We start from the raw sequence: 14,138 nt of genomic DNA, 5'->3' as shown, positions 1-14,138 counted from the left end.
GGCTGGACACAAGAGATGCCCTCACAATCTGACAGATTTGGAGCGCTTTGCAAGGATGAGTATGTAAATATTGCCAAGATGTAAACTGAAAAAAGTGGTGGTAAGAAAAAAACTCCAACCTAGAACGTCAACAAATCCAAAAAGAAGACTGGAGAGCGGATGTTGTTGCCTCAAACCACTGTTTTATTCAAACCACGTTGAACTCAAACATAAGCGTAAAACACGCTACACTAAAACATTAATGCTCTTAACACGCGTTTTCATCTACAGAATCAGACTTCATCAGATCTTCATCTGATGAAGTCTGATTCTGTAGACGAAAATGCATGTGTTAAGAGCATTAATATTTTAGTGTAGCGTGTTTTATGTTTATGTTTGAGTTCAACGTGGTTTGAATAAAACAGTGGTTTGAGGCAACAACATCCGCTCTCCACTCTTCTTTTTGGATTTGTTGACGTTCTATTGCCAAGATGTGCCATGTTGATAGACTCCTACCCAAGAAGACTGAATGCTGTAATTAAATCAAAAGATGCTTCAACAAAGTATTAGTTTAAGGGTGTGCACACAACAATGTATTATTTTAAGGGTGTGCGCACTTATGCAACCAGCATATTGTATGTTTTATATTTTTTATATTTTTTCCCCTAATGGATTTGCTTGTTTTTCAATTGAGTTGTACATGTTATAGGTCACATTAAAGGTGGGAAAAGTTTTGAAATTATTTATTGTGGTCTCATTTTTATATCACAAAAACCTGGCATTTTAACAGGGGTGTGTTTACTTTTTATATCCACTGTACCAGGTATATTCTATAAATTCTAATAATTATGTCTCGCTGTTCTTTCACTATTGCTTTGTCTCCATGGCTGGACAGTAATAAATGAATTATAGCATGTGTGAATCAACTGCTCACAAGGAATTCTGATTTGTTACTGTTTATGCCTTGAAAGGAAGAAGTGTTACAGAAATTAGGATTTCCTAACACAGGGAAAGATATATTTTTTCGTGAGATGATTAAGGGGTATCACACAAATGGGTTTTAAAATGCTGTGTGTTGTGGTGTGAGATAGCAAAGAAAGTACTGTCTATACATTTTACATTATAACAAGGTACCCCCCCAAAACCACAGAAAGCAGTTAAGTTAGATTCAGTGGACAATGTGGTTCCTTGTAACACAAGAAGTAGTATTACAGTTTTGTTGAAGAGGTAAAATGGAACGTTAGTCATACCCTTAATGGAATCCTACATCATTAAAACAAACTGCTGCCTTCAACTGCCCTCAAAAGGGTCCCTGTACGTTAAAGAATATTTATGTTGCCTGCAATCAGCAGTAGTCATAGAAAGAATATATCAATAGTGAGTTTACATTGTGACATGCATCTGTTATTATGAGATGTACAGTTATAGAAAGTAAGGGTATTAAAGACATCTGCAACCTAGTGGTACAGAAGGTATCATGGGTGTTGAAGGCTTACGCAAAGTATGCAGATATGAATAACAAGCTAGCAAATGTAAGAAAGAGAAGATATCTACCTAGTCCAGACATGTTTCTTTTTGCTGTAAGCAAAATAATTAATCAGCTAAGGTACAGATCGGTTATTAAATCCTTTACTAGGAGACTTCAGACAGATTGCCTTCTACAAGACATTGATGGGCAAACAAACAACTCCCTTAGTTGACATTAGAAGTAAGGTAAATGCAGACACCGGAGTCTTTTAACAATTTTTGGAGCACTTGCACTACAAATTGTTTGTCCATCATTAGTGGAAGTTTGTTGCACATACGTTATAAAATGATCATAGGATCTGAGGTTGCACTCACAGCATGAAGTTATGTGAAAGAGTAGTGGAAGCTAGGTTAAGAAAGGGAGGTGATGATTAGTGATCAGCAGTATGATTTCATTCCAGGAAAGGGCACTACAGATGCGATGTTTGCTCTGAGAGTGTTGATGGAGAAGTACAGAGAAGGTCAGAAGGAGTTGCATTGTGTCTTTGTGGATTTAGAGAAAGCATATGACAGGGTGCCTAGAGAGGAGTTGTGGTATTGTATGAGGAAGTCGGGAGTGTCAGAAAACTATGTAAGAGTGGTACAGGATATGTACGAGGGTAGTGTGACAGCGGTGAGGTCTGCGGAGGGAGTGACAGATGTATTTAAGGTGGAGGTGGGATTACATCAAGGATCAGCTCTGAGCCCTTTCTTATTACCAATGGTGATGGACAGGTTGATAGATGAGATCAGACAGGAGTCCCCATGGACTATGATGTTTGCAGATGACATTGTGATCTGTAGTGAGAGTAGGGAACAGGTGGAGGAGGCCCTGGAGAGGTGGAGATATGCTCTAGAGAGAAGAGGAATGAAGGTCAGCAGGACTACGACAGAATATATGTGTGTGAATGAGAAGGAGGCTAGAGGAATGGTGAGGATGCAGGGAGTAGCGGTGGTGAAGGTGAATGAGTTTAAGTACTTGGGATCAACAGTTCAGAGTAATGGTGTGTGTGGAAGAGAGGTGAAGAAGAGAGTACAGGCAGGATGGGGTGGGTGCAGAAGAGTGTCAGGAGTGATTTGTGACAGACGAGTACCAGTAAGAGTGAAAGGGAAGGTCTCCAAGAGGGTAGTGAGACCAGCTATGTTATATGGGTTGGAGACAGTGGCATTGACAAAAAGGCAGGAGTCAGAGCTGGATGTAGTAGAGTTAAAGATGTTATGATTTGCACTGGGTGTGATGAGGGTGGACAAGATTAGGAATAAGTATATTAGAGAGTCAACCCAGGTTGGAAGATTTGGAGACAAAGCCAGAGAGGCAAGATTACGTTGGTTTGGACATGTGCCGAGGAGGGATGCAGAGTATATTGGGAAAAAGATGCTAAGGATGAAGCTGCCAGGTAACAGGAAAAGAGGAAGGCCTAAGATAAGGTTTATCGATGTGGTGAGAGAGGACATGCAGGTGGTTGGTGTGACAGAGCAAGATGCAGAGAACAGGAAGAAATGGAAACAGATGATCCACTGTGGCGACCCCTAATGGGAGCAGCCAAAAGAAGAAGAAAAAAGATCTGAGATTGCTCTGAAGAGGGTACTTAAAATAATGTTAGTAAGATATCTGTATGAGTGGTGAAACAGAAATTCATGTGACGTGTGAATGATGTGTAGCAGCTTGGACTTAAGTAAAGTTTACATCCCTTAGAGGTTTTCAGTTGCACCTACTATGAAGAGAGCAATCATGCACATTTCTCTCACTGCATTCCTTTGACTGAAAAAAGAAAAGATTTTTAACGTAGCTTTTAAGGAGGTTTAATCCCTTTTCTCACCATTTTTTTATTTATCCAGATGTATTAGTTGGAGGATGTAAAAATGAGAAAATACTCTGTATAAATTGTTCTCTGAGCCTTTTCTAAATGTTTGGCACATTATATAGCTTTGTGTTATGCACTGCAATGCTTCATTTGAACATTTTTAGGACACGCATATGGAGATAAGCAGATTCCAGCTTCTCTTACAGTTCAGAGGTATATTATACCCATGAGAAATGTGCAATATTCAATGCATCACTCTTCTCTAAAGCAGTGAAATGTTAAGGCAGTGCATTAAGGGAAAAGTATGCTGTAAACATTTCTTACAGGCATATGGGTACTTACTGTGCTATGGCCTGTGAGAATTTTGAGAAGCCTAGCCTTACAGTCCCATGGTAGTTTTTAGCCATTATATATTGCATATGAATAACCCAGAGGTGAACCAAAGGATATGTTGGGACATTTACATGTTTTTCCCTATCCATGATGGATAGGGATGCTGAACCAGTGGTGAGTTTGCAGTTACCTAGCTATTCATCCAAATTGTGTTTGAAGAGAGTAAGAGAAGTATTTTGCTTTATGTGGAGTGGACGATGGTTCCATAGAAGCAGTATTCTCTGTGATACAAACCTATCCTTCCAGCATATTCTATTAGACTGAGATCTGTTATGTGGGTGTTTCTGATGCCATTGAACTTGCAAATGTGTAAAACAGAATAGGGTTTGCTGAAGCTCTATATGCAAGGTACAGGTAGCCTGTATGAAACTGACAAAAAGAGCAAGGCTTTGAGATGGTCTACATAGTTTTTTAAGACTTAGGTCCTTTTTTTTTTTTTTTTTATACTGAAAGGACCATTATACTGAAGGACTGGCTTAATGAATGCTAAGTACAGTGGAATGATTATATTTCTGGATCTGGAATCAATGCCTTCAGATATAAGCTGTACCATGAAAAAAGGGTGCCCTTCCAACAATGGATATTTAGTGATCAAAGAATAGTTCATGGTCAACATAGGCTCCCAAATCCCTAATTACAAGATCAATTTTTAGGGGTATGTTTGTGTGATAACTACAAGGGATCATGCATGTTGAAGGATACAGTTATACACTTCTTGGCATTTAATTTTAGTCTATGGTTTTGATGCCAGCTATTTGTTTGGGGCAGGCCTTGTTTGAGGATCTTGGTTTCCCCTGAGGAGTGTATGATGGCACCATGTTTGCAGACATCTACAGACTTGGTCAGCCACAAACTCTTATTGTTAGCTTTGCATCCAAGAAATAATGCCAAAGAGGAATGGCCCAAGGACTGAACCCTGGGGTACACTGCTAGTAAAATGTCTTTTAGATGACATAGAACTGCCCACCCTAACTTTCTGGGTTCTGTTTGTGAGCCAGTTTCCTATCCAACTTATGCTGCATTTCATTATGTAAATGCACCATTTCAGGATATACAGTTGTGATGCACAATGGGCAATAGGAAAGATGGTTTTATTCATTCTAGATGTGCTAAATATGTTTCCATTTTATTTCCCTGTACAGACATCTCCAGCCAAGGATTCAGTAATCACCATCCTGGCTGCTGAAATTAAACAGTTGCATAAAAACTGAGGAAGCAGTTTGCATGATGAATGAGTTACCTAGTAAAATTAATATAATGGGCCGTTATTAGATCTTTGGATTGAAAAGGCTACACCTCATCCCCACCCCACACATCCACACACATAGGCTCATAGAAGGTTACTAGGAAAATGACCTTTACAGGTCTAGCCATGTAAAAACTTAAGTACCCTTATTAACCTATTCACCTACCTTTGGATTATATTAAATCCCTAATTAATTGTATTACATTTTTTGTAATGCACCTTAGCTGAAACATTTATTCTCAACATCCTGGTTTCTTTCAGCACCTTTTTAACCTTTTCCTTCTATTCCTGTACTTCTATACCTGTTAATACCATATGCAAAAAGGTTACTGTCATCCTTATTTCTTTTTAATTGTGTCAAGTATCTATCCCTAACATAGCTTCCTAGGTTTGACATCCTTTTTCCTTTGATTCTCCCATTTTCCTAGCTATATTTACCCTTTTCTTTATCTAGATTTCTGAAAATGTTTTCATTTTCTGCTTCTTATTTTTGCTTTATGTTTTACTGCTCTTCTCCTTATTTGTGGTTTTATGCACACTTTCTTTAATCTAGGGGCACAAAATCCAAAAAATACAGACACTTTTTAAGTATTATTCTTACAAGCTTAGAAAGTTGATAGAATAATAGGTTTTGCATTAGCATGACTTTTCTAAAGGATGTGAAGTCTGAAACTCAAATGTCTGCCATTATTTTCGGAATTCAGTCCTCAATGATTTGCCAGAAAAAAACACAATTTTATGAGAAACAGACCAAAATATGAGTCAAAAGTCTGGACATTATGCAAAAATCTGGACAGTTGAGAGGTATGCCCATGATTTACTTTTTTACTCTGTTTTGATTCACTGTACATTCAACAATTTATTTCTTAACATTCTCTCTGCTGATAGATTATACTTAAGTCCTTGTGTTATGTTTGAGTTTTCACTGTACTAAGGCTTACATGCCATTGTTTGATTTCAGACTGCCATAGCTGCTCAGGCTTTACTGTTGAGGGAGTAAGCTACCTGTGCATTATTGCTCACTCCATATAGGTGTAGTTTGTTGGCAATTGGATAGTTTGTTTTTCACATTCCCTGAGATCACAGTCTCCTGAAGAAAGCATGTGACTTTTTTGCATGTTGTTTATCATTCTTTTTTGATATGTGTGTGTTTCAGTTTGTGGTGTGTTTGTTTATAAGCTGCTCATAAACTGTAGAGGTGTGAATACATACATTTCAGTGTATGTATACTCGTATGTACTCAGGCTGACAGTTATGAGCTATTTCTGCTGAGAACTGTGAATGTCATTGAACACAGTAATTTAGAGGGTAATATCAAATCTAAACACTAATAGAATAAAATCATAACACAGATGATTGCTAACTCTATTGGATATGGAATGCAAACTCCACAACTGTGAATGTTGCCTTATTTAATAAGGTAGCATTGTGCCAACAAGTGATGATCCAATTAGCTTGTTGTATTTTACCTGCTATCTGTAATGGAAAAAAGCCCAACCTTGTTCACAAAACTGACACGGTTTTAAATTGTTAGTGGGACAGAGCCATGTTATATATGTGTTTTCTCTGAAAAATGTATGCAGTGCTTCTTAACTTGTTCTGTATAGAGTAATTGTTTGATATTCTAATATATTGTTTCTTATTATCATGGTTGTCTAGATTTGATGCACTTTCTGTTTGAGTTCAGACCTCCTAAATATACTATATTAGTCACATTATTTTATCAGGGATGTAGGAGCCATCATGGGATGCTTTAGAAAAATGAACAAGGAGACAGCATCTACTAATGAAATGTTTCTACTTATAGGTTAATGGTTACCGCATTTCTGTATTATTGTGTCCAATGAAAACGGATGGGTAGAGTGTATCAAAATAGAATAGAACTATAAATAACACAAACAAGAAAAAGCAAAAGGTTACCAAACAACATAAAAATACATTCTAATTCTGTGTTCATTTCATGTCCTCTGTAGCACACGTGATGCCATATTTAATTACAGCATGTTTCTGTTTCAGAGATCACAGCACCAACTCTTTGGATTAAGCAGTTAGTCATCAAAGACTCCAAAATGAACAGCTCCAGCCTCAAACCACAAGGTAAGACCTCATATTCGTAATACAAAAGATAAAATTCTGTGTTAGTGGCTCTCAGACACATTGATCAGAAGTGGCTTGTGAAATTAATTTGATTGTTTTTTGTGCTTACTTGCTGATAGTAATGTTGTACCATGTGTTGGAAGCAGTCTCATCTGACATAGCATTTGCCAGCAGAGGGAGCTTGCAGTAAATAAAATTATTCGCCAGTGTTGTGGATGAGTGGACATGTGTCTATTGTGACAACTGTCACCTGGAGGAGTCAGACTTGCTGAGCTATGTGACTACAAGGAAAAGGAATTGTGAGCTGTTACCATGGAGACAGAATGAACAGATCCAGTGACCACTACACTTACATGGGCCCTAGGGGAATCGAGGAAACTCATAAATCACAGCAAAGGGGTGATGTGGTCTCTGCAGAAATCTGTACCTCAGGTTACAGACGACATTTAGTAGTAGGATCACATACAGAGCCAGCTGTGGTTAAGAAATGACAACTGAGGGAAGCCCATATGCTAATAATAATAGAAGGGGAAAAGCAATGTGTCGTTATGAGAGAGAAAGGGGACACTAACCATTCCTATGGGGAGGTCCTCCTAGAAAAACCTAAGCATTATCTGTTCTAACATGACATATGTAGATGTTAAGACGCAGAAGTGAATAGCAAAAGAAAAAAAATCCTCCAAAAATAGTAGAGTAATCCTTTCCTTTTACAGGTAGCTGGCATTAGCTGGTATTCTTCTGGGTGTTTTTGTGATTACATATGAACCAGAAATGTTCTGATACTGAAGTGAGCTGTATCTCATAGTGGAAACATAATCCAATATGACATGGGGAAGCCTAGTACTGAGTGAATAAGAGAACCTAGTTAATTATTTTATTATTCCATCATTTGTGGATTGTGCCCTTACTGCATGCATTAGAAGTTATAAATATGTAGTTCTTATTTTATTCCTTCGAGCTGAAATTTTATTGTTCAGAACTGAGCCCATATTAAGTGCGAGCATATTTGAAGAGATCACTTTTTCCCTTTAGATTTTATCTTGTTGATCATCACTGCTTCTTCATTCTATATTTTTGATTCTACATTAATAACGTTATTAAATCCAGATTCCCTGTGACGTGTTCTGTTGTTCTTTTATTTTACCTACTGCTGACTGGTTGTCTTACAGCTGCTCCTGGCACGTGTTAGTGTGGTCCATGACATCTCCTGGTCCATGACATCATCTTCTTTCAGGAGAGTATTTGAGTTTTTTTTTTCCTTCAACAGTTTTTCTAAAGTTATTTTCTCCCAAGGATTCATCTGTTTCCTCTACATGATTATTACGGCTAGTCTGAGGTGCTCAACATTCTCCAGCATATATACTTATCTTTATCGGATGAAGTGGTGATGACTGTACCCAAGGGTGAGAGAGTGGTGATTGGAGCAGATTTCAATGGGCATGTTGGTGAAGGGAACAGAGAGGATGAGGAAGTGATGGGTAGGTATGGTGTTAAAGGAATGCAGAAGGTCAGATGGTAGTGGATTTTGCGAAAAGGATGGACATGGCTGTGGTGAATACATATTTTAACAAGAGGGAGGAGCATAGGGTGACATACAAGAGTGGAGGAAATTGCACACAGGTGGATTATATCTTATGTAGGAGGGCCAGTTTGAAGGAGATTGGAGACTGTAAAGTGGTGACCGGAGAAGGTGTAGTTAGGCAGCATAGGATAGTGGTTTGTAGAATGATGTTGGTTATCAAGAAGAGGAGGAGGAGGAGGAGTGTGAGGGCAGCACCAAGGATCAAATGGTGGAAATTGAAAAAGGGTAATTGTGAGGTGGAGTTCAGGGATGAGTTAAGGCAGGCACTGGGTGGCAGTGAAGAGTTACCAAATAGCTGGGTAACTACAGCAGAGCTAGTAAGGGAGACGGCTAGAAAGGTGCTTGGTATCACTTCTGGACAGAGGAAGGATGACAAGGAGACGTGGTGGTGGAATGAGGAAGTACAGGAGAGTATGCAGAGAAAGAGGTTGGCAAAGAAGAAGTGGGATTGTCAGAGAGATGAAGAAAGTAGACAGGAGTATAAGAAGATGAGGTGCATGGCAAAGAGAGAGGTGGTGAAGGCCAAGGATAAGGCATATGAAGAGTTGTATGAAAAGTTGGACACTAAGGAGGGAGAAAAGGACCTGTACCGATTGGCTAGACAGAGGGACCGAGCTAGGAAAGATGTGCAAGAGGCTAGAGAGAGGGACCGAGCTAGGAAAGATGTGCAGGAGGTAAAGGTGATAAAGTATGAGGGAAACATACTCACAAGCTAGGAGAGTGTGTTGAGGAGATAGAAAGAGTACTTTGAGGGGTTGATGAATGAAGAGAATGAGAGGGAGAGAAGGTTGGATGATGTAGGGATAGTGAATCATGAAGTATAATGGATTAGCAAGGAGGAAGTAAGGATAGTTATGAAGAGAATGAAGAATGGAAAGGCTGTTGGCCCAGATGACATACCTGTGGAAGCATGGAGGTGTTTAGGTGAAATGGCAGTGGCGTTTTAACCAAATTGTTTAATGAAATCTTGGAAAGTGAGAGGATGCCTGAGGAATGGAGAAAAAGTGTTTTGGTACCAATTTTTAAGAATAAGGGTGATGTGCAGAGCTGTAGTAACTACAGAGGGAGTAAATTGATCAGTCACAGCATGAAGTTATGGGAAAGGAGTAGTGGAAGCAAGGTTAAGAAGGGACGTGATGATTAGTGATCAGCAGTATGGTTTCATGCCAGGAAAGAGCTCTACAGATGCGATCTTTGCTCTGAGAGTGTTGATGGAGAAGTACAGAGAATGTCGGAAGGAGTTGCATTGTGTTTTTGTAGACTTAGAGAAAGCATACGACAGGGTGCCTAGAGAGGAGTTGTGGTATTGTTTGAGGATGTCAAGAGTGTCAGAAAAGTATGTAAGAGTGGTACAGGATATGTACGAGGGTAGTGTGACAGCGATGAGGTCTGCGGTGGGAGTGACGGATGCGTTTAAGGTGGAGGTGGGGTTACATCAAGGATCAGCTCTGAGCCCTTTCTTATTTGCAATGGTGATGGACAGGTTGACAGACGAGATCAGACAGGAGTCCCCGTGGACTATGATGTTTGCAGATGACATTGATCTGTAGTGAGAGTAGGGAACAGGTGGAGGAGACCCTGGAGAGATGGAGATATGCTCGAAAGAGAAGGGGAATGAAGGTCAGCAGGACTAAAACAGAATATATGTGTGTGAATGAGAGGGAGGATAGAGGAATGGTGAGGATGCAAGGAGTAGAGGTGGCGAAGGTGGATGAGTTTAAATACTTGGGGTCATTAGTTCAGTGTAACGGTGAGTGTGGAAGAGAGGTGAAGAAGAGAGTACAGGCAGGATGCAGTGGGTGGAGAAGTGTGTCAGGAGTGATTTGTGACAGACGAGTACCTGTAAGGGAAGGTCTGCAAGAGGGTAGTGAGACCAGCTATGTTATATGGGTTGGAGACAGTGGCATTGACAAAAAGGCAGGAGTTTGAGCTGGATGTAGCAGAATTAAAGATGTTAAGATTTGCACTGGGTGTGACGAGGGTGGACAGGATTAGGAATAAGTATATCAGAGGGTCAGCCCAGGTTGGAAGGTTTGGAGACAAAGGCAGACAGGCACGATTACATTGGTTAGGACATGTGCTGAGGAGGGATGCTGAGTATATTGGGAAAAAGATGCTAAGGATGAACCTACCAGGTAACAGGAAAAGAGGAAGGCCAAAGATAAGGTTTATGGATGTTGTGAGAGAGGACATGCAGGTGGTTGGTGTGACAGAGCAAGATGCAGAGGACAGGAAGAAATGGAAACAGGTGGTCTGCTGTGGCGATCCCTAACGGGAACAGCCAAAAGAAGATGATGATGATCTTCCATAAAACTTTTTTTAATTTTATAAACCATTCTTTTTTGTAGTTTATTTGTCTCCCACTACCTGTAGACCATCAGCCCTAGCCAGTTGGTCCCCTTGTTCTCCTTTACTGGGGTGAGAGCCAATCAAGAGGAGTCATTATTAGGCAGGCAGCCTTCAAGGGGATTTTGCTTTTTATGTTGCTGCCTTACTCAGTAAAAGTTTATCCTGAATTATTTGTAATAACAGATTCAAAGTGTTGTTTTATCTATATTCCCAGTGATTGCTTTAAAAAAATCATTGTCATTTATTACAGATAGAATTGCAACCAAATCAGTATTTCTTTATTATTTTATTTTAACATTTATTGAATAGTTAAGTGGATTGGTTCTTGACCTGTTCCACAAGGTCCAAGGTAAATACAGAATGTATTAACATACGAACAGTTTGGTGTAGCCAATTGAGCATCATATTTTGAGGAGAAAACTGGAGTACCCAGAGAAAACTTCACACAGACCTAGGAAGAACATGCATTCTCTACACAGACAGTGACCAGTGGTCACAATTGAACCTCTGACCCTGGAGCTGTCATCCAGAGAATTTTCTGCTGAGATACTGTGCTGTACAGTTTTATCAACATGTTTAATTTTGCAACCATGTATTAAGTAAATACATAAATAAATGTTTGTCATACATAACTATCCAAATGGATTATCTTGGCTTAATATAGTCATCTTGTTTGTTTTTCTCTTCATTACTGAAATAATACACTAATTTCCATTTGTCTTGTACATAATCACAGTAAGCAAATTAAATTCCTTGTGGTCTGAACTTTGTTGCTACACTTAGCAATACAAGTTAAAGTACTGAGACATTTGTTCTTCAAAACTGCTTAGTATAAAACAGTGGCTTCCAAATAATAAAACTGTGTACTGTGCTTTTAACATAAATAGTTAGGAGTGGACAGTCCAATTATATCTTCAGTGAAAGAAAGTTGTATTCAGCAGTCAAGAGCTGCTCTGTTATATTCAATGCTCAGGGATGTTCTGTTCTGTTGTACTGTTAGTGGGCTGTATATACTTTAGCCAAGCATTGACTGTAGCATCACTATTAAATTACTTTTTCATCCTTTTAACATAAATAGTTAGGAGTGGACAGTCCAATTATATCTTCAGTGAAAGAAAGTTGTATTCAAAGAGGTGCTCTGTTATATTCAATGCTCAGGGATGTTCTGTTCTGTTGTACTGTTAGTGGGCTGTATATACTTTAGCCAAGCATTAACTGTAGCATCACTATTAAATTACTTTTTCATCTAATACAAGAAGACTATTGATTTCTCTAGGATAAAATTCTTCAGACATTTGTACTGTGTCATTTTCAAGTAATAATAGTCACCATTTGATATTCTAAGACTCCTAATTGTGAGCCCTAGAACAACAAGACTGAATGTGCATCCATGATTGCTCTTTCTCAGAGTATTCCCTTTTCTGTGAGGTTTGGAGATGTAGGAAGTGGTATATATAACTTTGGGGTGCGGGGGGTGGACAGTGATGTTTGACATTTGCTGTTCTTCTTTTTCATACTTCTTTTGTTAGTTTTTTTGTCTCAGAGTTACTAGTTTCTGAATTACAATAGGGAGCAGTAATAACTGCCTATTAATAAAAAAAGATCGCCTAGCTATCCGCTAAATAATGATGCTCGGAGGACACTACAAGGGTGCCATACAAATGATCATGTGTGAAGTATAATAGCCCACTTGTCCCGGTCCCCTTCAATAAGCACATCACACCAAATAACATTTGACGACCTTTATTAAACTTCCATAGACATGATTGTTAACCAATATTTATTAATTTCCCCTTCCACCAAAACATGATATAGGTAAAAATAGCATCCGTGTAACATTAACATAGGACAGTGTGACCCCATACATCCTGATCAATAAGCAGCATCCAGCATCCATACCTCCACTCGCTTACTTATGAAGCAGCGTACCACCACTCACTTCAGTAACCATTTATTGAATTATACCTTCAACTAAATAAGAAAACACCCAATGCACCAGGTCAATCAAGGTCAGTGACATGCCATTACCATCCAGAATGTAGAAAATTAACCCAACCCTGTATCCCATTAAAGTGCAGTAACTCAAAGCTAAATCACCCTACACCAAACACCCCACATAGCTCACCAGCCTGAGCCAACTTACTCAATGTAACCCACTAATTCCCTACCCCTGATGGCTGCAACACAGTTTGGCCAAGATAACCCCCCCCCCATACCATAAAATTAACTTATAAATCAGCCCCATAATCCTGCAACAATCATGTAGTCCTAAATGCCACCTCACATGTCTCACCAATACCTTCTTCAGCAGTAAACCATTACTTGGTACATTCCCATGGTAATCCGCCTACCTGACCCATTCCAAGGAAAACACCAGCTACCAATAATACAGCGTAAAATTCAATCCTGCTGCTCCCCACACAAGATCAACAAAAACAGGATATTACCTTGTGGCTGCAGGAAGGAAAAGCCCCATACAAAGTCCATATTCAGCTGCCTGCTGGAAAACCATGACCCCCTTACATACTGCTCCATCAACCGACACATTCTTCAGCTTCTTCTCTCACCTGTCGAGTCCACATTCCTTCAGCCCACCAAGAAATGCCCACTCTGCACGTCCACATCTGCGACCTCAGTGTGATCTGTAAAAGAAAAGGCTGTAAATACTGCACATCTTAATGACATTATGTCCCTTTCATCAACTGCATAAATGCACCCTCTACTGAATTCAAAACCCCAATAAAACTTAGAATGTCTTAATAAAGTTCTCCATAAAGTTTCTTCTCACCTCCCATATTAATGATACCACTGATACCCATGCGAAATAAAACAAAATCATTGTATTAAAAGGCCTATTCTATAAATAAAATTTTCACTCTGTAACCATCCTTTGAGTTCTCAACAAAATTAACCAGTAATTAAACCATCCATAGTCATTGCAATGCAGCTGATTACAAAACCCAAAGTGCGAATTCCATCCAATGGCTCCACCTATATCCCTTTCCGGACAAGGGTAAAATCCACCTCTGTTCCACTTAGATAAGAACACCCCTGATCCTGAAATTGGTGACACTCCTCCACACCAATAAGAACCCCCAAACTCCCCATAAACAAAATCAAACCCTATTATAACTTGCCACCCAACATACCTTATCCTCAGTTGGCCCTACACTACCCCAAC

The 14,138-nt window shown here is 39.3% G+C and overlaps 1 protein-coding gene across 5 annotated transcripts in view; it reads left to right on the top strand.

Moving 5' to 3' along the window:
* Positions 1-14,138, top strand: part of SMOC1 (SPARC related modular calcium binding 1) — a 1,430,756-nt gene that overhangs the window by 766,450 nt on the left and 650,168 nt on the right. For 4 of the 5 annotated variants that reach the window (XM_044074027.1, XM_044074030.1, XM_044074028.1 and 1 more), the window contains one exon: positions 6,946-7,026. The exons of the other annotated variant lie outside the window; for it this stretch is intronic. In XM_044074027.1, the coding sequence (XP_043929962.1) occupies positions 6,946-7,026 (81 nt within the window). The remainder of the gene's footprint in view (positions 1-6,945; positions 7,027-14,138) is intronic. 5 annotated transcript variants of the gene reach the window in all.

Source organism: Protopterus annectens, chromosome 6.part0 (assembly GCF_019279795.1).
Source record: "Protopterus annectens isolate FY-2018-M chromosome 6.part0, PAN1.0, whole genome shotgun sequence".
Lineage (NCBI taxonomy): Eukaryota > Metazoa > Chordata > Ceratodontiformes > Protopteridae > Protopterus > Protopterus annectens.
This window is presented reverse-complemented; position numbering and strand designations above follow the sequence as displayed.